Source organism: Saccopteryx leptura, chromosome 1, assembly GCF_036850995.1.
Source record: "Saccopteryx leptura isolate mSacLep1 chromosome 1, mSacLep1_pri_phased_curated, whole genome shotgun sequence".
Lineage (NCBI taxonomy): Eukaryota > Metazoa > Chordata > Mammalia > Chiroptera > Emballonuridae > Saccopteryx > Saccopteryx leptura.
Genome location: NC_089503.1, coordinates 384,967,180 through 384,989,875, shown reverse-complemented (window position 1 = coordinate 384,989,875; position 22,696 = coordinate 384,967,180). Strand labels below are relative to the sequence as shown.

Genomic DNA, 22,696 nt, shown 5'->3' with positions numbered 1-22,696 from the left:
TACAGTACTTAGTTGTGGATTTGGATAGGAAGCTTAGAAGCCAGTGACTGGGCTGCCATCACCTTAGTGGAAAAAGAGTGAAGGAAGCAAAGTGTATTTATGGGCTTTTTGAATTCTCCTGTGCAGGTTCAAATCTAGGGGACCTGAAGTGGACTGATTATTGTAATTTATTGACCCTATTATTAGCAATAAAGGTACTGAATTACAGGATGCAGGTAGTAGGAGATTTGACTGGATGCTGGGTTAAGCCCCATTTCTGCTGTGATTCTTGGGCAAGTCATTGACCTTTCACAAATGATAGATTTGGACTAAAGACTGTTTAAGATCCTTTTTAACTCTGAAATTCTGTGAAACTGCAAATCTTAAGAATTCTCATGTTTCAACATTGTACGTCTCACAAAGACGTCTCAGAGCCTTTCTCTGTTGTTTGGCAGACTGTAGTCCTTTGGCAGAAGTGAAACCTGATCAAAATCTGTTTTTCCAACTCGATTTCATCTTGGCTCTATGCTCTGTAACAGTAACAGATGGCCAGAAGATGTTTTCCCACACACTGGAAGTGGCACAAATAGCAGGGTTCCATTAGCCTTTTCAGCCCCCTTGGACGCAGTGATTCTACCCTTAATTAGGAGCACAAATGCTAAATACTGTTCCGTGCCAGTGACCGTGGGGTGTTTTCCGAGCACATCTCAGATTAGTGGTTTTCCTGGTTGAGCAAACCGCCGTCTCCCACAATGCCTCGCTCCATGGATCACCTTTTCCCCTATTCTTTGTTACTACAATATAATAAAATGCAGACACATTCAATTGAAGAATTCTTACTGCCTTTTTTTGGGAAAGTAATAAAGTAATGCCCATTTTTTTGGGTTGGATTCTACAAGTAAATTGCTGAATGAAAAAGCACACAGACGCTAGCTACGTGATCACTGCTGTTCCGGGAGAACAGCTACGGGGCGCGGCAGACCGCAGGCACCATCGGCGGTCCGCGCGGCGCACCTGAAGAATTCTGGGTTGCTCAGCTTTTGGTGATTACTGCATATGCGATCACAGGCTGACGGCACAGTCCTCTCTGTGGTCTCTTGTTCGTTCCTCTGTTGGCAGAGACTGCACATAACTGCTGGAATGGTGACACTTGCCTCACCACAGTTTAGACTTCCTCTTCTGACACAGGTTAAGTGGTCCCGGGTGGGTTGTAGAAAGTGGAAGGATACCTCAGCCGTTTCGGAGCCAGCTTCTGTGCCAGGTGTGTTGGCGAGGAACAGTGTTAAGAGGAGATGTTAGTAGATAGTGAGGCGGACCTGGGCTCATACTCTGCCTCTGTCTCTTCCTGCCCGCTCACCTTGGACAGGTTACTTCACATATGAACCTTATGCTCTTGCCAACTGAGATAATGTGTTTAAGTCCTTTAGTTCAGTGCCTTGTGCAAAGCAAAATGTCTGGTTCTGCTAGTCCAGGTCAGGGGATGAGGCTTTTCCCAACTTGTGGTATACAAAATAAATTGTTTTTAAGTGACTCCTAGTTGACCAAAGGACATTGGTCCAGCCCACCCTATAGGATAAAAAAACGCATAAAATTATTTTTAACTGTGTCCATCTATACTCAGCAGCACCCTAGAAAATATGTTAAATCAGCATTCTTGTGTGTCCGGGCAGAGTAAAAATGCCTGGGGAAACATTCGGAGGGATTGTGTGAAGAGATAGAGACTAAAGCAGGTACGCAGGAGATTCTCTACTCTGATAGTTCAAATGATACAATAAAATGATCTTTACCCTTTCACTTGCTTATTCTGTGCCCTACCTGGAAATTAGAATGATCACTTTCATTCAGGGCCTGGTCCATTTTAGGGTGGGAAGATGGGTTCCTCAGTGTTAGTGCCGTTGATGAGGGCCGTGTGCCAACAGGCTGGTGAGCCATCGGTACTGAGGTCAGTCCTCAGTCATGTCCAAGAAAATCAGAGACCTCGTCCACCTGGGCATTGTCAGAACTGCCCTGAAGAAGTCAAAGGTGACATGGCTGCAGTTCATAGCGCTCAGCTGGTTACAGCTGGGTACCCCCCCCCCCCCCCAGGGTAACCAGCTGTTTTTCAGTGGGTTGGCCTCGCCTTGACAAGCTTGATTTTGACTAGGCTGGCTTCATTGATAATTTTACTCCCTGTCCCCTGCTCTCTTGTGACCCATTAGTACTAGAGAAACAAGGGATGAAAATTGGTTCCTGGAGCCAGAGTGGGATATAACGGGGAGGATTCTGGGGAACCTGAGCGCGGATTGTCCTGTTCAGGTTTCAGTTTCTAGGTACCAGGCCGAAAGTGGGGGTGAGCACACGGGGGACGGGAGAGGCTGCGTGCAGACAGAAAGAGAGCTGAGAGGTTCTGTCTGGAAGAAACTGAGTCCTTGGCTCATAATCTAAGCCTCCTAAACCTTTTTTAAAATTGAGATACAATATTATATTAGTTTTTGGTATACAACATAATGATTTGACATATGTATACATTTTGAAATGATCACCTAAACCTTTTTTTTAAAGGTAATAATAAGCATTTTGTAAAGGGAGAGGGTAGTAGAATCCAGAAATAACCATGGCTGATTTATTTACTGAGCACTTAACAAATACCAGGTATTTAATGTATGTTAGTTAGCTCTTTTAATCCCAGCAGCCCCGTGAGGCTGGTTGAACAGTTTGCCTAAAGACACAGTATTAATAAGTGAGAGAGCCGGATTTTGAGCTCAGATTGAACTCTAAAGCCTGTGCTTTTAACCACCGAGAGATAATAAGGAGTTGAAAACTTTATTCTTGAAGGATGGATTTATGTATCTCTATTCTATCTGCAGCCTCTGGTGTTCTCTTCCTTGAAATATTTTAGCTGGTTAACTGAAACCTCATTAAACCAGTCTTAAACTTTAGAGATCAGAAGAATTCACCTTGAGTTTGTTAAAAATGCGGATTCCTGGCCCTGGCCCTGGCCGGTTGGCTCAGCGATAGAGCATTGGCCTGGCGTGCGGGGGACCCGGGTTCGATTCCTGGCCAGGGCACATAGGAGAAGCGCCCATTTGCTTCTCCACCCCCCCCCCCCCTTCCTCTCTGTCTCTCTCTTCCCCTCCTGCAGCCAAGGCTCCATTGGAGCAAAGATGGCCCGGGCGCTGGGGATGGCTCCTTGGCCTCTGCCCCAGGCGCTAGAGTGGCTCTGGTCGTGGTAGAGCGACGCCCCGGAGGGGCAGAGCATCGCCCCCTGGTGGGCAGAGCGTCACCCCTGGTGGGCGTGCCGGGTGGATCCCGGTCGGGCGCATGCAGGAGTCTTTCTGACTGTCTCTCCCCGTTTCCAGCTTCGGAAAAATACAAAAAAAAAAAAAAAAAAAAAGTAAAAATGCGGATTCCTTACCCACCTCCCCATCGTGATTCAGCATATGTGGGCGGTGGCCCAGTAACTTGCATGTTAAAGTAAAAACATACCAGAGTGGTTTCCCCCATGTGAGCAGAGGCACGTGGTTTGATGCACGATGCCCTGCGTGCTGGCACGGTTAAGCATTATGCATACACTTGAAGCTTCCTGTGAACTCTGGCCTCGTCCCATGTGTAAGCACTTTCCTGAATTTGTTATGCCAGGGCATTCTTATGTATCCCTTATTATTGTATAGTGTTGTTTTGTATGTTTATAAACTTTTAATTTTTTTTTGCTATCATTCAATACATTGTTAAAGAGCCTTTGTACATAGTATTTTAGGCATTTTAGAAAAACTAATTAAAGGTAAAGGTCTTATGTGTCATAATCTATGGTTCAAGGAAAACAAACACTAAAAACACAGCTTAGTAAAAGAAAAGGCTATGTGTGAAAAGTAAAAGTTGGTAAACAATATATAAATCTCTGCATCCCAGTCCAACGCTCTATCCACTGCGCCACCGCCTGGTCAGGCAACAATATATAAATCTAAAGCCAACTGTTAGCCTCTGATCAGTGTAAGGTCTAAGTATAGTTACGATGGAGGACAAAATACAACTAATTATTTGTAGAAAATAGTGATTGTGAGAGGCAGGAACAGAAAGAATTACAGGGATGAGACTCATCTAGACAGTTTGTCATGCGGGACAGAGGGTAATGCCGTGAGGAACTGGCCTTAAATTGATTCGCCAAAGGAGGAGAGAGAGGGGAGCTGGGAGTAGTTAGCCAGCAGAGTGGTTGGTCGCCTAAGCAGTTTGTGGGCCCAGCACCCAGTCATAAACGTTTTGATCAGGAGGGAAGGCTAAGACTAAGCCCGACTTTGAAGGTTTGACTTCTAATTGCACAGGGAGAATTAGAGAACACCCTAAGATCCTAATCATTTAACGTGTGCTACTGCCTCAGTGAGAAGTCTTGAGTTGGGCCTTGGATGTGACGAGAGTGCCCCAGGAGAAGGAGTGGGTGGTGGGGGCACATGAGCAGGGACCAGACGGTGGGTGTGGAGTAGTGAGGGGCTGGCCTGCCTGCACTGTTTATGTCCAGGCCACGTGACTTAGCTTCCCGCGGTCCGGAGTCTGCTGACTGCACACGGACAGTGCCGTTCAGCGGTTTTCTCCTTTCCTGTATCTCCTGCAGATTAGATTAGCCGCTGGACCCAGTAGCTCCATGAGATTCAGGTTCCTTCCCTTTGGCAAGACGAGAGGTGGTGGCTGTGTGTTCTTTTATCGCATCAAAGGTCTGTGTAAGGGTCAGGGCTTCCTTTTACCCTTCTCAACAAGCTCATAAGTATCCCCTTACTGTTTCATAGTCTGACCTCATAGCGCCCCTTCTTCTCTCGTTTCAAGTGCTTTGTGAGACGCCCTGGCCCGTGCCCCCACCATGGCTTCCCACGCTGCAGTTTGGACTCTTCGTTTCTGTTAGCCCGTCTTCGTTTGGACCCCTCCCCCAGCAGTTTCCTCTCAGTGTGGGGGCCCTGTCCTGGCAAGAAGCCTTGGTCAGTTATGTGAGTTTGTGGGGCTAGGCTGCTCCAGCTCCTTTGGGCCTCCCTGGGGACCCTCTGCAGAGGACAGACCCCCCTCCGGTTTCAGTTGCTACCCTCAAATAGGTCACACTGTTGTTCATTTACACTTGGCTGTCTGGGGGTTTCAGTTCTCTGGTGGGCAGACGCCTGTGCTTCCCTCTCTGTTCTTCACAGCTGCTCTCATTTCTTATGCTGTTGGTATTTTTCCCTCCTGCTCGTACGGGGGGATGGTCTTTTTGTGTTGCTACCTGTTGCCCTGTTTTTATGTGGAGATTCAGAAATATCCAAAGGCTGCGTTGCCACTGCTACGGCCATACCTGCAGAATCCCCATGGGAGGTTCTTGAGCAGAAAGGTGACACAATTCCAAGTAGAATGGTAGGTCACCCCTAACATCTGACGTGACATTGGGACAGTGTGGTCATTAGATGTCTGCTCTCTAATGTTCTCTTTCCTCTAGATTCAGAAGTGTTACAGGCTGCAACCCTGTTCCCAAGGAACTAGCTTCTTCCCACTCTTTTCAGGTTCACGAAGAACCTTTCCCCAGACAAGATCAATCTGAGCACCCTGAAAGGGGAGGGTCAGCTGACCAACCTGGAGCTGGACGAGGAGGTTCTGCAGAATGTGCTGGAGCTGCCCACCTGGTTAGCCATCACTCGGGTCTACTGCAATAGGGCCTCCATCCGGGTGAGGATCGGGGTCTGGGGGCTGCTGTGCCCTCTGGCCAGGGCCTGCCTGCCGTTCCTGACTCTGCTCTTCTCTTTCAGATCCAGTGGACGAAGCTGAAGACGCACCCGATTTGCTTGGTAACGGCCTGGCTTGACTGCAAGTCACCAGATGGGGATGGCCGGGTCGGGCTTTGAGAGGCCTAGGAACAGAGGGGAGGAGGCCTGATGGGCCGTCCCTTTGGGAGCCGTGGTGCTTGGTCCTGTGAGCGTCTCTGACACGGAGCGCCTGCTGTCTGGGCTCACTGTGGACCTGCCGCGCAGTCCAGGCAGCAGCACCGGGATGCAGGACCCGGGAATCCTCAGTTGATTTTGTTCCACATTTTGCTGCCCAGGTTCTACCTTTAGATTTCTCTGTTTTTCCTTAGAATGTTGACAGAGGACAAACTAGAAGTTTAGTTCATGTGGACTGTTGGGTGATTATCAAATGGCAGCTCTTTAGGAGCTGATCAGTGCGTATGCTTGTCCCAAAGACTGGGCTCCTGAGGAGTGGTCATATCTGTATAGCTTGGATTTATGGTTTAGCTTCCTGCTGTGAGCTAATTCCGTGCTTGTCAGGCTGCTAAGCGTGGTGCCAGTGGGACGGAAGGGGAAGGAAGAGACCTCTCTCCGTGTTTCAGTTCCTTCCTTCATTCAGCAGGGACTGACTGTGCCCGCTGTGAGCACAGCACTTGGCTTGCGCTGGAGCACAGGGCTGGATGGCACCGTGTGTGCTGGGTGGGTGTGTGCGCCGGCGCTCAGCTCCTGCTGGCTTTGTTTCAGTGTCTGGATAAGGTGGAGGTGGAGATGAAGACATGTGAGGAGCCTCGGCCCCCCAACGGACAGTCCCCCATTGCCCTGGCAGCAGGACAGAGGTCAGTGGGAAACGTTACTGGTCCAGATCTCCTTTTAGTTAAAAATGGAAACTTTTTATTATGGAAAATTTCAAACATACCCTAAAGTAGAGAGAACAGTGTAATGAATCCCCATGGACCCAAGATTTAACTTCAACAATTATTAACATTTGGCTGTTTTTCCTGCCATTCTCCTGCCTTTTTGCATGGTGTGGGTGTGCTTGTGCTGTAGTATTTGAAAGCAAATCCTAGACAAAATGTAATTCCGCCCATAAATACTTCTGCATCATGTATCTTTACCAGACTAGGACTGGGAGGAAAGAAGGAAAAAGAACTCACAGTAATATTATCACAATTAATAGAATGAACAGGAACTATTTAATAATATTATCTGCATGTATATATTTCATATTCAATTTTCTGGACTTGTCTCCAGAGGTGGATTAAGGTCGGTTGAGGCCCCGGATACAGAAGAAAATATTGAGCCCCTTAAAAGAAAGAGAGAGACAGGGAAAAAAGGGAGGCAGTCCGACAGACTCCCGTATGCGCCCAAACCAGATCCACCCGGCATGCCCACCAGGGGGCGATGCTCTGCCCATCCTGCACACCAGGCCAATGCTCTACCACTGAGCCAACTGGCCAAGGCCCATAATTTTAAATAAATAAAAGATATTATGCGGGAGGGGAAGAGAGAGACAGAGAGGAAGGAGAGGGGGAGGGGTGAAGAGCAGATGGGCGCTTCTTCTGTGTGCCCTGGCCGGGAATCGAACCCAGGACTCCTGCACACCAGGCCGATGCTTTACCACTGAGCCAACTGGCCAAGGCCCATAATTTTAAATAAATAAAAGATATTATGTACTACTAATGTTAAAATTGCACATATGAAATCAACCTTGGTGTCATTAGAAAAAAAATGTAAAGTTGGGGTTTTGTGGGGCCCTTCAGAAGTCAGGGCCCAGGGCGTGTGCCTGGTGCGCCCGCCATTAAATCCGCCTCTGCTTGTCTCCAAAATGTTTTTTACAATACAGTGTGGATCAAAGAGCTCATATGTTATATTTGATTGACATGAATTTTAAAGCCTTTAATTCTAAATGCCCCCCCTGCCTTTTTTTTTTTTTTAATAGAGACAGAGAGTCAGAGAGAGGGATAGGTAGAGCTAGACAGACAGGAACGGAGAGAGATGAGAAGCATCAATCATTAGTTTTTCATTGTGCATTGCAACACCTTAGTTGTTCATTGATTGCTTTCTCATATGTGCCTTGACCATGGGCCTTCAGCAGACCAAGTAACCCCTTGCTCGAGCCAGTGACCTTGGGCTCAAGCTGGTGAGCTTTGCTCAGGGTCTCGAACCTGGGTCCTTCTGTATCCCAGTCCAACGCTCTATCCACTGCGCCACCGCCTGGTCAGGCCGCCTTTTTTTTTTTTTTGTATTTTTCTGAAGCTGGAAACGGGGAGAGACAGACAGACTCCCGCATGCGCCCAACTGTGATCCACCCGGCACGCCCACCAGGGGGCGACGCTCTGCCCACCAGGGGGCGATGCTCTGCCCCTCCGGGGCATCGCTCTGTTGCGACCAGAGCCACTCTAGCGCCTGGGGCAGAGGCCAAGGAGCCATCCCCAGCGCCCGGGCCATCTTTGCTCCAATGGAGCCTCGCTGCGGGAGGGGAAGAGAGAGACAGAGAGGAAGGAGAGGGGGAGGGGTGGAGAAGCAGATGGGCACTTCTGTGTGCCCTGGCCAGGAATCGAACCCGGGACTTCTGCACGCCAGGCCGACACTCTACCACTGAGCCAACCGGCCAGGGCCAAGGCCGCTTTTTAATATACCATTTTTCTTTGTAGAAACTGGATTCTTTTTTATAAAGAATTTCCCACATTTTATATTTTTTATCTTGATTTTGTTCTCAGTGCCACTTAAAATGTTTCTCATTTAATCTGGTAGTTAGATTTAAAGGCTTAATTTGATGATTTGTTTTTTTTTTTTTTTTTGGTAAGACTGTTTCAGAAATAGTCCTGTGTATTTCTTATTGTAACATATCCAGAGGCACATCATGTTCCTTTGGTTAAGATTAATTAGTGGATTGCTATGATGTTGGCCTACTTCATCCATTATGATGAGATCTTCGTGGTTTAAGGAGCATTGATGATAGCTGTCTAGATATTTTTTTCATTGTGAGATGCAAAATAGGGATTTTATAATTATTTTCTTTGTATTGCATTTATTAGCTGTGATTGTCTATAAAGAATTTTCTTTCTCCAACTATTTGATGACCCTGAAATACAGTTTGTACAGAAATGTCGGGCTAAATGCTGGGTTCTGTACCTATATCAAATCTAAGAATCCTGTACACTTAAAACTAGTACGATGTTATGTGTAACTTAAAGCTCTATAGAAAAAGAATTATGAGACACCGTAATAATCTCTAAAGAGACTTTTTGGGGGTAGGGAGGGGAAGGGAGAGATTCATCATTTCTGAATCCATGGATTTTTTTTTTTACAGTGTAATTATCATATAATGAACATAGCATAGACTGCACGTATTTAAAGTATACAACTTGATAAGTTTTGGCCTCGCATCATAAAACCATCGACACAGTCACAGTAATGGACACGTCACCACCCCACACACATTTGTTCTCCTTTGTCCCCTCCTTTTCCTTTCCCACCCTGTTCCGATCCCCAAACATTGATTGCCTTTCTGTCACTATAGAGTAGTTTTCATTTTCTGTAATTTTATCTAAATGAGATCATACAGTATGTACACTGTTTTGTTTTGTTTTTTTGGTCTGGATTCTTTTATTCAGCATAGTCATTTTGAGATTCATCCATGTTGCTGAGTGTATCAATAGTTAATTCCTGTTATTGCTGAGTTATAATTTTCATTGTGCGGATATACCACAACTTGTTATTCATTCACTTATTGATGGACATTTTATTTTCAGTTTTTGGCTGCTGTGAATAATTCTGCTGTGAATATTGATATACAAGTTTTTGTGTGCTTATGTGCTCTTATTTCTAATATCTATAATAGGAATGAAATGGTTGGGCAGTATGGTAGGTAAGGATTTAACTTTAAAAAACTAGAATAGCCTGACCAGGTGGTGGCGCAGTGGATGGAGCGTCGGACTGGGATGCGGAAGGACCCAGGTTCGAGACCCCGAGGTCGCCAGCTTGAGCGCGGACTCATCTGGCTTGAGCAAAGAGCTCACCAGCTTAGACCCAAGGTCGCTGGCTCCAGCAGGGGGTTACTCAGTCTGCTGAAGGCCCGCTGTCAAGGCACATGTGAGAAAGCAATCAATGAACAACTAAGAAGTCGCAACGCGCAACGAGAAACTGATGATTGATGCTTCTCATCTCTCTCTGTTCCTGTCTGTCTGTCCCTGTCTATCTCTGCCTCTGTAAAAAAAAGAAAAAAAAAAAAAAAAGAGATAAAAAACTAGAATAGTTTACTATATTACATCCTTTTTACATGCTTTCACAGTCTACATTTTTATATCCTACACTTATTACTTTTAAAATTTATTTGTTGTTTGTCATACTTTATTGACATACAATAAAAATGTGTCATTATTTTTTGGTGTTCAGACATCCCCATCATTGGCCAGTGAGAACCTTTCAGATTTACTGCCTGTGTCCTTTGGACAGGATCCCAGCAATAATCTTCCCGCTTTTAGACAGAACAAGATGTTTCAGCTTCTTTATACATCCTTACCTCAGACATTAGAAATTTCTTCAAGGAAGCCTGACTCCATTTACTGGGAAGTGTTATTTAGAGTCTGAAGTCTGGGCAGAATGGTATTCATTGCATTGTCGTGGCTTTAGAACCTTTTCAGTGTCAAGTTCTCGGGAAAGGAATGTTTAACAAAGACAATATCCTGTTATTTCTCGATTCAAATAAAAAAAAATTTTTTTTTTGTTTTTATTTTTGTTTTTTTGTGACAGAGAGAGAGTCAGAGAGAGGGACAGATAGGGACAAGCATACAGGATAAAGGAAGGTAGAGAGATGAGAAGCATTAATTCTTTGTTGTGGCTCCTTAGTTGTTCATTGATTGCTTCTCATATGTACCTTGACGGGGCAGGGGGGTGGCTATAGCAGAACAAGTGACCCTTTGCTCAAGCCAGTGACTTTGGGCTCAAGCCAGTGATCATGGGGTCATGTCTATGATCCCATGCTTAAGCCAGTGACCCTGCGCTCAAGCCAGATGAGCCCGAGTTCAAGCTGGCGACCCTGAGGTTTTGAATCTGGGTCCTTCGCGTCCCAGTCTGACGCTCTATCCACTGCGCCACCACCTGGTCAGGCTATTTATTTTTTTATTTGAGAGAGAGAGAGACAGAGAGAGAGAGAGTGAGAGAGGGAGAGAAACAGGTACAGGCAGACGGGAAGAGAGAGAAATGAGAAGCATCAACTTGTAGTTGCAGCACTTCAGTTGTTCATTGATTGCTTTCTGATATGCGCCTTGACTGCAGGGCTCCAGCTGAGCCAGAGACCCCTTGCTCAAGCCCGCGACCTTGGGCTTCAAGCTGGCGATCCTGTGCTCAAGCTGGTGAGCCCACACTCAAGCCAGTGACCTCAGGTTTTCGAACCTGGGTCCTCGCATCCCACGTTCATGTGTTAATCAACTGTTTATGTTACTGCTAAGAATTCTAGTCAAGGGGAGGCTCTGAGTTAAGTTTTGCAGGGGGCCAAGTTGAAAGTTACCTATGGATTTTCATCTGCAGGGGGGAGTCAGTGTCCCTAAGCCTGCATTGTTCAAGGGTCTGCCGTTTATGTTTGTTTGTGTTAGTTTGTAATTTCCAGACCTCCTTTTCATCTATGGTAATGAGAATTGATTTCACCTACGTGTCAAGAATGTCTTTGTTTTCCACCTCCAGAAGTACTTTGAGGTGGCCTTCCTGCCTCTCCTTGTCTTTCCTGGCCCCTCACTGTGGCAGGGCGGCTCTGGTCTTTGGGATATACCTGGTAGGGCGGAGGCGGGACTCCTGATTGGATTTCACACTGTTATGCCTCTCCTCTACTTAGCTGTGTTTCTTTCCTCTTTCCACTACCTTTGTAGAGTACGCTCTGTGTTTGAGGGTTTTATAGAAACCTAGTGTTCTTTATCTGTAGTTATACTTCCTCTCACAGAAAATACTCTAATGTTTATTTCATATAGTTTGTGGACTATAAAAAGATTTTTCAATTTATTCTTTGTAAAAGGAGGGAGGCTGTTTCCAGATAAACTCTTTTTCTTTTCTTTCTTTTTTTTCTATTCAGTGAGAGGAGGGGAGGCAGAGACAGATTCCCGCATGAGCCTTGACCAAGATCCACCCGGCATGCCCACTAGGGAGTGATGCTCTGCCCATCTGAGGTGTTGCTCTGTCATTCAGCTCCCGAGCTCTTCTTGGTGCCTGAAGTGGAGGCCATGGAGCCATCCTCAGCACCTGGGGCCAACTTGCTCCAATCGAGTCATGGCTGCAGGAGGGGAAGAGAGAGAGAGAAAGAGAGAGGCTGCAGGAGGGGAAGAGAGAGAGAGGAAGAGAGAGAGAGAAAGAATGGGGAGGCATGGAGAAGCAGGTGGGCGCTTCTGCTGTGTACCCTGACTGGGAATCGAACCTGGGACATCCACATGCTGGGGCCAATGCTCTACTACTTCTTTTATTCCATTCTTTTTTTTTTAAATTTCCATTAAGAAGAGTAGTATATCGCCTGACCAGGCGGTGGCACAGTGGATAGAGCATCGAACTGGGATGTGGAAGACCCAGGTTCAAGACCCCGAGGTCGCCAGCTTAAGCGCGGGCTCATCTGGTTTGAGCAAAAGGTCACCAGCTTGAGCCCAAGGTCGCTGGCTCAAGCAAGGGGTTACTCGGTCTGCTGAAGGCCCATGGTCAAGGCACATATGAGAAAGCAATCAATGAACAACTCAGGTGTTGCAGTGCGCAATGAAAAACTAATGATTGATGCTTCTCATCTCTCTGTCCCTGTCTGTCCCTCTCTCTGACTATCTCTGTCTCTGTAAAAAAAGAAGAGTACTATATCATAAAATTTTATTAGAAATTTAAAAACTACAAGAAAGTAGAAATAGGAGGAGAGAAATTAAGAAAAAATTTATCCATAGTTCTAGCACCCAGAGATGATGAGAATAGTCTTGTGTGTGGAAACGTGGAACAGACTGACAGCTGTCAGAGGGGGTGGGTTGGGGCACTGGATGACAAAGGGTGAAGGAATTAAGCAGAGAAACACAACTCCAAACATATATATACATAATACGGAGACGCAGACAGTGTGGTGACAGCCAGAGGGAAGTTGGGGGTTGGGGTTAGGTGGAGGTGGGCAGAGGGGGGCGGAAAATGGGGACTAGAGACTTTGGCTCGGCGCGATGGCCGTGATGCTGTGTGCAGATGGCACTGTGTTGAGCTGAACACCTGCAACCTGTCCCTCAGTAAATTCAGCAGAAAGATGGTCTTGTCTGACGCCCTCCAGTAGCGTGTGTGGTTGCGCGTGGGTCTGAGCGTGGCCTGCCTCGTTTGTTACAGCGAGTATGGCTTTGCCGAGAAGGTGGTGGAGGGCATGTTCATCGTCGTCAACTCCATCACCATCAAGATCCACTCCAAGGCCTTCCACGCCTCTTTTGAATTGTGGCAGCTCCAGGGCTACAGTGTCAACCCCAACTGGCAGCAGAGTGACCTCCGCCTCACCCGCATCACCGACCCCCACCGAGGAGAGGTGACGGCCCTAGCATCGCCGGAGGAGAGCACGGGGAGGGGGGACTCAACGGGGGACTGGCCCTTACAGGCCACTGCTCCTGCATTGGGGGTTTCCTCAAATGAGCCGCTCTTGCTGGGAAGGCAGGAGCCCTCTGTCCAGTGGTACTGCTGTCCCCTCCCCTCAGTTACGGATCCCTGACCCGCTGCCTTTGGCTGGTGGACTCCCAGCCGAGAACGGTGGGAGCCTCTGCTCTGCCAGGCCTTTCCCTTTGGACTTGCTGCCTTTCGGTTAATTTCACCCATAGAATTAAGGGATCTTACTCTCTCTCCTTCCAGGTTTTAACATTTAAGGAAATAACTTGGCAAACACTTCGGATTGAGGCAGATGCTACAGATAGTGGTGATCAGGACCCAGTGACCACCCCACTACGGCTTATCACCAACCAAGGCAGGATCCAGATTGCTCTCAAGAGAAGAGTGAGTGTGTCCTCTGTCCTCGTGAAAATGTCCGTCTTCCATTCTAGACAGCCTGGGGAGGGGTGTACCCTCTTTTCTGGATGCTGTTGGCCTCTGGAATGACAGTTGGGAGGACCTGCAATTCATTGTCACACAATATCTACTAATAAGAGGACATTCCACCTCCCTGCCATCTTAATATTGGGAACCACAGTTTTTACCCATATATTGGGGACACTGACGTTGGTACTGGGCAGTTGTCTGCTGTTGCTTTAGTCGTTTTAAGAAACGGACTCTCTAAGGTGCTTGGTACTTTCATGTGCGGGGTATTGAAAAGCCATCTCTGAAACTGATTGGAATTCGTTCTGTGTGGCCCCATTCAGACCAAAGATTGCAACGTGGTAGCCTCCAAGCTGATGTTCCTGTTGGATGACCTGCTCTGGGTGCTAACTGACTCGCAGCTCAAGGCCATGATGAAGTATGCAGAGTCGCTGAGCGAGGCTATGGAGAAGTCGGCCCAGCAGCGGAAGAGCCTGGCCCCTGAGCCTGTGCAGGTGAGAGGCCAAGCAGGTACCTGAGGGCTGGGGCAGCGGCAGGCCAGGCCTCATTCCCACCGACCTAGCTGGGGTCTCGACTTTGTTTGGCTTATTTAGAGGAATTTGTCACTTGCTTGTGGATGTGCATAGGCTTTGCCCTGGCCTCTGATACATTCATTTATTCTGTCATGGGGCGCTCCGGTGTAGTAGTATACAGTGCTCGCCACTGGAGAGGAAAAACAGAATAAGCCTCTTGCTCCTGCCCTTGGAGCTCTCACTGTTTTGAAACATGGACCATCACCAAGTTATTGCACTAGGACGGGGTTTGTGCCGTAGCAGAGATGAACATATGTGACGATAGCCCAAAGACAGGGCGCCTGCCCCTCTGGCCGAAGGGCAGTCAGGGATGGCTTCCTGGAGGGGGGGGTAAGAGCTGACAGGCTAGTTCAGACCTCAGCCAGTACTCTGACAGTTACGAGACTGATAATAATTAGGCTTTTTGGGATTTGGGTAGTTTAGGTGGGACAGACCTGATTTACCAGGTGAACAGTTAGGAGAGAGAAGGGGCTTCTTGCTAAATTGTACTTTTTTGTTAGTCTGGACTAAAGCTTTAGACAGCCCGCAGAGGAGTCCCTCAGGGTCTGGCACTCTTGTCTCTCTCTGTCCCGTGCAGACCACCCCGCCCGCTCCCAGTGCCCAGCAGTCCTGGGCCCAGGCGTTCGCTGGCGGCCAGGGCAGCAGCAACAGTAGCAGCCGCCTCAGCCAGTACTTTGAGAAGTTTGACGTGAAGGAGTCCTCCTACCACCTGCTCATCTCCCGCCTGGACCTGCACATTTGTGACGACAGCCAGTCCCGGGAGCCAGGTACTCCCTGAGGCCTGAGCCTGGGCAGAGCTTGGGGGGGCTCTTTGCAGTGACCCTGCTGAGGACTTCTGTTGGCTTTCCTTAGGCACCTGCATTCCGAGAGCCCCAGCCTTCCATGGCAGCCCAGAGTGACAGGCTCTCGACCCTTAGGGTGCGACAGAACCGCCCCGCGTCCCTGCTCAGGGTCGGATGCCAGGGCTCCCCGGGCCTCTCTGCGACCAGAACCCTCGGGGCACAGGCCCAGCAGTGCGTGCCTGCCCTTTTCTCTGGCCACCCTTGGCCAGTGCTGACCACTGATGGAGGCACTAGGAAAGAAAATGAGTTCTAGGAAACCTCAGAATTCTCAGATTTTTAAGTAATTGAAATATTATGTGTAAATGTGCTCTTCCCCAGCAGAGAGGTCATGCTGTGTCCTTGTCTTGCTTTTGCCTTCATTAGAGCAATTGATACTACATACACATAAATGTTTATTCAGAACCAAAAAAATAATTGATTTATTTTCTCTCCATTGTGAACTTAGGGGAACCATTTTAACTGCTTGCTTAAACTCTGAGTATCTTCATTTGTGAACTTGAGTTAAATTTCATCTTGTTTATGTCACGGGTTCTTGTCAGGCTCAGATGAGATATACACTGAATTTTGAGGACCTTAACTAAAAGCAGATATTAAGTATTATTATTTTGATGCCTGTTTCTTCAATTCTCTGTTTTCCCTCTACACTGTCCTCAGCCAGCCCGTTCTTGGTTTTACATGCTCTCATATGGCAGGTTTGTCCCTTGCTGCCTTATCCTCTCTGAAGATATGTTCGCCCTTTACTGACACCTGAACTAACTTTCCTTGGGGGGACCTACCTTTTCTTCCCGAGGTACCGAGCAGTGTGGTCTTTCCTGCTTGGCTATTCCTTGGTCTTGAGCTGACTGCACCCTTCTCTACTGCCACTCAGAATGCCGACAGGGACAGCATAAAGATTGCTTTTACCACCACAGGAAATAAATTGCTCACTGTTTCACTGCTCATTCATTTTGAAGGTTCTTTGTTGAAATGATTATTTCGTTGTTCCTTCCAAGTGTTACTCTAAAGGCTTTGGGTTTTTTTGTTTTGTTTTGTGTTCTTAATTAAGTGAGAGGCAGGGAGGCAAAGACAGACTCCCACATGTGCCCCAACCAGGATCCACCTGGCAAACCCACTAGGGGGCAATGTTCTGCCCATCTTGAGCATTGCTCTGTTGCTCAGCAACCAAGCTCTTCTTAGTGCGGAGGCCATGGAGCCATCCTCAGCACCTGGAGCCAACTTCCTTGATCAAGTCTAGCCATGGCTGCGGGAGTGGGAGAGAGTGAGAGAGAGAGAAGGGGGAGGGGTGTAGAAGTAGACAGTCACTTCTCCTGTGTGCCCTGACCAGGAATTGAACCTGGGACTTCCAAACGCCAGGCCAACGTTCTACCATTGAGCCAACTGGCCAGAGCCTATTGTTTTGTTTTTAATCCTTTCAGAAGTCTTTATTAAGGGTATCCATTGTGAGTTTCATCCTCTCACTTGATGAAGACTATACCTTGAGCACTGTTCTTTCCATGTGCCAGGGCCCTGTAATTCACACCATGCTGTGAATGACTGGCCTTCCCTGGAGCCCCCATTGATTTATTAAACTAAACTAATCTACTTGGTGGAATTTATGGAAGTTTCAGATGAGATATTTTTAGTTGGGGGATAACTCCCAGCCTTCTATACCCAGGTGTGGTATATGATACTAAAGGAGCAAGAAAAGGAAGAATTCTTGTGACTTTGGCTCTTCTCCTTGGATTTAGGGAGAAGGGGAAGGGAGACCTATGTGGTCAGAAAGGGTTTTAAGATTCTCTCGAGTTGTTCTGTCCATGTGACCATTGGACAGTTGAAATGTTGACTGACCCAATTTGAGATGTGCTGCAAGTGTAATGTACAATGGGATTTTGAAAATATAGTACAAAAATACAGTGTAGAACACCTTGATAATTATTTTCATATTCATTACATATTGAAATGATAGTATTTTGGGTGTATTGATTTATATAGTATGTATTATTAAAATTAATTTCACGTTTTAAAAAACTTTTTCTTGTGGCTATTAGAGATTTTCCTTTTTTTAAGTGAGAGGAGGGGAGATAGTGAGACAGATTCCCACATGCACCCCAACCAGGATCCACTGGGCAACCCCTGTCTGGGGCTCATGCTCAAATCAACCAAGCCCTCCTCAGCACCTGGGGCAGGTGCTTAAACCAATCAAGCCACTGGCTGTGGGAGAGGAAGAGAGAGAGAAGGGGGGGAGTGGGAGTGGGTGAGAAGCAGATGGTCGCTTCTCCTGTGTGCTCTGACTGGGAATCAAACCCAGGAGTTCATATACCGGGCCGATGCTCTATCCACTGAGCCACCAGCCAGGGCCTACTAGAAAATTTAAATTTAGTTGTGGTTCAATTATATTTCTATTGGAAAGTATTGCTTTATTTATTTATTTATATTTAGTGAGAGGATGGGGAGGCAGAGACACACTCCCGCATGTGCCCTGACTGGGATCCACCTGGCAAGCCCACTAGGGGGCGATGCTTTGCCCATCTGGGGCTCTTGCTCCATTGCAACTGGAGCCATTTTTTTAGCACCTGAGGTGGAGGCCATGGAGCTATCCTCAGTGCGTGGGGCCAACTAGCTCTACTCGAGCCATGGCTGCAGGAGGAGAGGGAGGGAGGGAGGAAGGGGAGAGAGAGAGAGAGAGAGAGAGAGAGAGAGAAGTGAGAGGGAGAGGCGTAGAGAAGCAGATGGGCACTTCTCCTGTGTGCCCTGGCCTGGAATCAGACCTGGGACATACACACACTGGGCTAATGCTCTACCACTGAGTCAACCAGCCAGTGCCTGACTATTGCTTTATAACTCTGTCCACTATGGTAGCCACTCACTACATGTGGTTATTTAAGTTAAAATGAAGCAAAATTAAATGAGTTTCTCATATGCACCAGCGTTTCAAGTACTCAGTGTAATCTCTAGACCGGAGAAGATGTCCATCGTCACAGGAAGTTCTATTGGATAGTGCTGCGGTAGAGACTCCTTGAAGGCTCCATTTCCCTTCCTTTCTATTAAGGGACACTGTAGCCTGGGTGTTGGGGCCCCTAACTAATGTGCTCACCTATGAGAGGTGAAATTATGGAAGATTGAGTACGATGTTGGGGACAGCTTGGCTTGAGTTAGGGCAGCACTGTCTTTTATTTATTTATGTATGTATTTATTTATTTTATTTTTCTGAAGCTGGAAACAGGGAGAGACAGTCAGACTCCCGCATGCACCCGACTGGGATCCACCCGGCACACCCACCAGGGGGCGACGCTCTGCCCACCAGGGGGCGTTGCTCTGCCCCTCCGGGGCGTCGCTCTGCTGCGACCAGAGCCACTCTAGTGCCTGGGGCGGTGGCCAAGGAGCCATCCCCAGCGCCTGGGCCATCTTTGCTCCAATGGAGCCTTGCTGTGGGAGGGGAAGAGAGAGACAGAGAGGAAGGAGAGGGGGAGGGGTGGAGAAGCAGATGGGCGCCTCTCCTGTGTGCCCTGGCCGGGAATCGAACCTGGGACTTCTGCACTCCAGGCTGACGCTCTAGCACTGAGCCAACCGGCCAGGGCCAGCACTGTCTTTTAAAATCAAACTGGATCATTGGCATTGGTCTTGGCAATGGTTCTTTTTCTTTCCTTTTTTTTTGTTTGACACCAAAAGCAAAGGCAGCAAAAGCAAAAAGAAAACAAGTGGGGTTACATCAAACTATCAAGTTTCTGTGCAGCACGGGAAACCGCCAGCAGGATGGAAGAGGAGCCTGTGGAATGAGAGAAAATACTTATGTCATAAATCTGATAAGGGGTAACATCCAAAACATAACACAACTCCATAGCAACAAAATAAAAAGATAAATAATCCAATTAATAGGGCAGAGGATTTGAATAGACATTTTTCCAAAGAAGACATGCAGATGGCCAACGGGTACATAAAAAGCTGTTCAACATTACTGTTTATCAGGGAAATGTAAATCAAATCCATAATAAGGCATCACTTCACACCTGTTAAATGGCTGTTAAAGAAGGTAGTGTTGGCGAGGATGTGGAGAAAAGGGAGCCCTTATGCACTGTTGGTGGGAATGTAAATTGGTGCAGTGTGGAGGTTCCTCAAAATATTAAAAATAGAACTACCATATGATCCAGCAATTCCACTTCTGGGTGTTTAGCCAAAGGGAATGAAAATACCAACTTGCCTGACTAGGCCGTGGCACCGTAGATAGAGCATTGGACTGGGACACGAACGACCCAGGTTCAAAATTCCCAGATTGCTGGCTTGAGCGCGGGCTCATCTGATTTGAGCAGAGCTCACCAGTTTGGACCCAAGGTCGCTGGCTCAAGCAAGGGGTCACTTGCTCTGCTGTAGCCCCCCTGGTCAAGGCACATGAGAAAGCAATCAATGAACAACTAAGGTGTCACAACGAGAATTGATGATCTCTCTCCCTTCCTGTCTGTCCTACCTGTCCCTTTCTCTGTCTCTGTCTATCACACACACAAAAAAAGAAAATACCAACTTAAAAAGATATCTGAACCTCCATGTTTATTGCAGTACTCTATGTAATAGCCAAGACACGGAAGCAGCCTAAACGTCCGTCGATGAATGAATGGTTAAAGACACACACACACACACACACACACACACACACAGAGATAGATACAGGTTTGGGCAAAGGTAGTTTACAGTTGTGAGCACGTGAAATAGGGTTTATTCTTGTATTATTTAATATTTTTTATTTTTCATAAAAACAACTGTAAACCTACTGTTTACCCAACCTATACATACAATGGAATGTTATTCAACCATAAAAACGAAGAAAATTCTGCCATTTGCAACAGCATGGCTGGACCTTAAGGGCATTGTGCTAAGTAAAGACAAGGACTGTATGATTTCACTTATCTTTATATATTTATTTTTGTGTGATCTCACTTATATGTGGAATCCAAAATAAAAAATGAGCTTATAGATATTGAGCACAGATTAGTGGTTTCCAGAAGGAGGAAGGCGAAATGTATGAAGAGAGCCCAAAGGTACAAGCTTGTTATCAAATCAACAGGTGGTGGAGATACAATGTGCAGTATGTTAATAATACTATATTGTTTGTCTGAAGGTTGCTAAGAGAGTAGATCTTAAAAGTTCTCCTAACAAGAAAAACTTTCTAACTACAGTAATGGATGCTAACTAGAGTTACTGTGGTGATCATTTCACAATATATACAAATGATTGTCTAGTATCAGAGCTCTCACTCCGAGGCCAGGATACGAAAGAAAGTAATGTGGCTCCCGTTTTTGGGGAATCTAGCTCCTGTCTCCCCGGTGTCACGCTGAGGTGTACTACAAGTATTTGTTAGGTTTGGGGGAATCAGTCAATTAGGGTTGTAGAGTGTGTCTGTGGGCGCCCTGGGACTGGAGTTCCCGAGTCCTGAGTTTCGCGGTTTTTCTGCTTTTCTGGAAATGTGGCAGTTGCTCACAGGCACAGCAGATGCACTCACTTTGATCTTTTAGAGCATGTTCATCTATTGTTCTTTGCAACCTGAAAGAGGAGGGACACAGTCTTGAAAGTCACCTGACACCATGGCCTTTCAGGTGCACTGTGTACCAGGTCTTCAGGAGAACTTTTAATGCTTCAAGAGGTGTTGGGGCTTCTTTGTTCCTTCTGTTGCCAGTCACCTTTCTCTCTCTTTCTAGGTGTCTCTGCAAACAGACTGACGGGTGGTGCCATGCAGCTTACCTTCCGCAAGATGGCGTTTGACTATTACCCCTTCCACCGGGCAGGTATGAGAATGCTGAAGGGGGCAGTTCCAGCACGGCCCGGGTACTGCGAGCAGACTGCTGTGTGCACCCCTGAACCCCGCAGGAGGGCGAGGGGCAGCACATGAGGTTCTGGAAATAGCCCTTTTCAAGAGGGTAGTTTCTGGAAACTTTCAGGGTTTGTTACTGATAGTTCTTCATCAGTAATGAGAGGAAGTAGGGACGGAGGGCCGTGCCTGAGAGGTTGCTTTTGATTCTCCCCCCTGCCTCTTATTCGCACTGGTCTTAGGGCCTCTCCGGTAGTCCACAAAGGAGGCAGCAGTCAGAGCTGGCTGAGAGAGAATTTAGGGGAAAGGCATACGGAATCTGAAGACCTGTAGTGCTCTCGCTGGATAATGTTTCCACAGCCCAGAGAATTCTGGTTGGGGGCGGAGGGGTCAGGTTCTGAAGTGTGACTCTGCCAATGGAGAGGAAAAATTGGGACAATGGATCATGATCTTGGACTAAAAATGTCTTTGCTTTTTTGTTGCATAGGTGAGAGCTGCAAACACTGGGTACGGCACTGTGAGGCCATGGAGACCCGAGGCCAGTGGGCCCAGAAACTGGTGGCGGAATTTCAGAGTAAATTGGAGAAGTGGCATGAGGAGACGGGTCTGAAACCGCCCTGGCACCTGGGGGTGGACTCGCCCTTCCGGAGGAAAGCGGGTGCGTTGTGAGAAGCCGGAGGAGTCCCGGGGTTTTCCTCTGGCCCCTTACCTGTGGCTGTGCCGTGGAGAAGGAGTGCTGACTAGCTCCTCACTGCACCCTTACCCCGGGAGAGTCCTTGCTCACGGCTCTCTCTACAGAGTAAAGAAAGTGCCCCGGGATAGCTGCAGTGTTGGGAGGGCTTGTCGCCCCTCTGGGCAGTAGGCTGCTGCCTTGGTCTGAAGGACAACGCAGTTCTTGAGTTCCATCCAGAAGCTAGATGGGGTTAAGCTGTCTTTCCTACATAAATATAATGTTCATGATCTTAGGATTGTTACTTCCCAATCCTAATGTTTTTTACTTCCTAATTCTGTTAATGATGAGTGTTGATGTGTCTGATTCTCTTTTCCACCTTTTAATTTCTATTTAGATTCTCTCTCCAGTCCTCGCAAGAACCCCCTTGAGAGAAGCCCCTCTCAGGGCCGCCAGGCTGCCTTTTGGCCTCCGGCGTGGAATCGCTTACGCTCCAGCTGCATGGTGATCCGTGTTGATGACCTGGACATCCACCAGGTGAGGGGCCAGGACACAGGGCAGCGTGGTGGGAATGGGGTGGGCCATTTCATTGGGAAGGAGACAAGTGTGAACAAAGCTGTGGAATTTGGGGGGGTGTTTCCCTGAGTTCCGGGGTGGAGCGACGCTTGTCTGTTTCCTTCTGAGCATAGCTGCTGAGAGAAGGGCGTGGGATTCCCCCAGTGTCCTCTGAACACCCTGCTACAAACCTTACAGACCTTCCATTGAAAAAGTGAACTTGTGGATAGTGTGAGGTGTGAGAGTGCCTGGAGTACGTGTAAAACGTGTGCAGGCGCTGCTCCCGGGACAGACTTCAGGACACTGGAGGAGGTGCTATTCTGGTGCGCGGTGCTAACAGCGATTTGTGGTCGCACAGGTGTCCACAGCCGGGCAGCCCGGTAAGAAGCCGTCCACACTCCTTTCCTGCAGTCGGAAATTGCACAACCTGCCCACGCAGGTCTCTGCCATCCACATCGAGTTCACAGAGTACTATTTCCCAGATAACCAGGAGCTTCCAGGTGAGTGGAGCCCTTGTTTCCTGCTGCGCAGGCCTGCTCTTCCCCCCTTTGTCAGGCTTGGGGCCACTGCCTGTACCC

The 22,696-nt window shown here is 47.6% G+C and overlaps 1 protein-coding gene across 1 annotated transcript in view; it reads left to right on the top strand.

Annotated features, from left to right (window-relative positions):
• The window catches only part of BLTP3A (bridge-like lipid transfer protein family member 3A), a 65,244-nt gene that overhangs the window by 22,232 nt on the left and 20,316 nt on the right, over window positions 1–22,696 (top strand). The window contains exons 2-12 of the mRNA XM_066359602.1: window positions 5,472–5,634; window positions 5,715–5,753; window positions 6,435–6,526; window positions 13,017–13,206; window positions 13,524–13,664; window positions 14,027–14,197; window positions 14,853–15,042; window positions 20,784–20,870; window positions 21,381–21,551; window positions 21,961–22,100; window positions 22,477–22,618. Coding sequence (XP_066215699.1) covers window positions 5,472–5,634; window positions 5,715–5,753; window positions 6,435–6,526; window positions 13,017–13,206; window positions 13,524–13,664; window positions 14,027–14,197; window positions 14,853–15,042; window positions 20,784–20,870; window positions 21,381–21,551; window positions 21,961–22,100; window positions 22,477–22,618 — 1,526 coding nt within the window. The remainder of the gene's footprint in view (window positions 1–5,471; window positions 5,635–5,714; window positions 5,754–6,434; window positions 6,527–13,016; window positions 13,207–13,523; window positions 13,665–14,026; window positions 14,198–14,852; window positions 15,043–20,783; window positions 20,871–21,380; window positions 21,552–21,960; window positions 22,101–22,476; window positions 22,619–22,696) is intronic.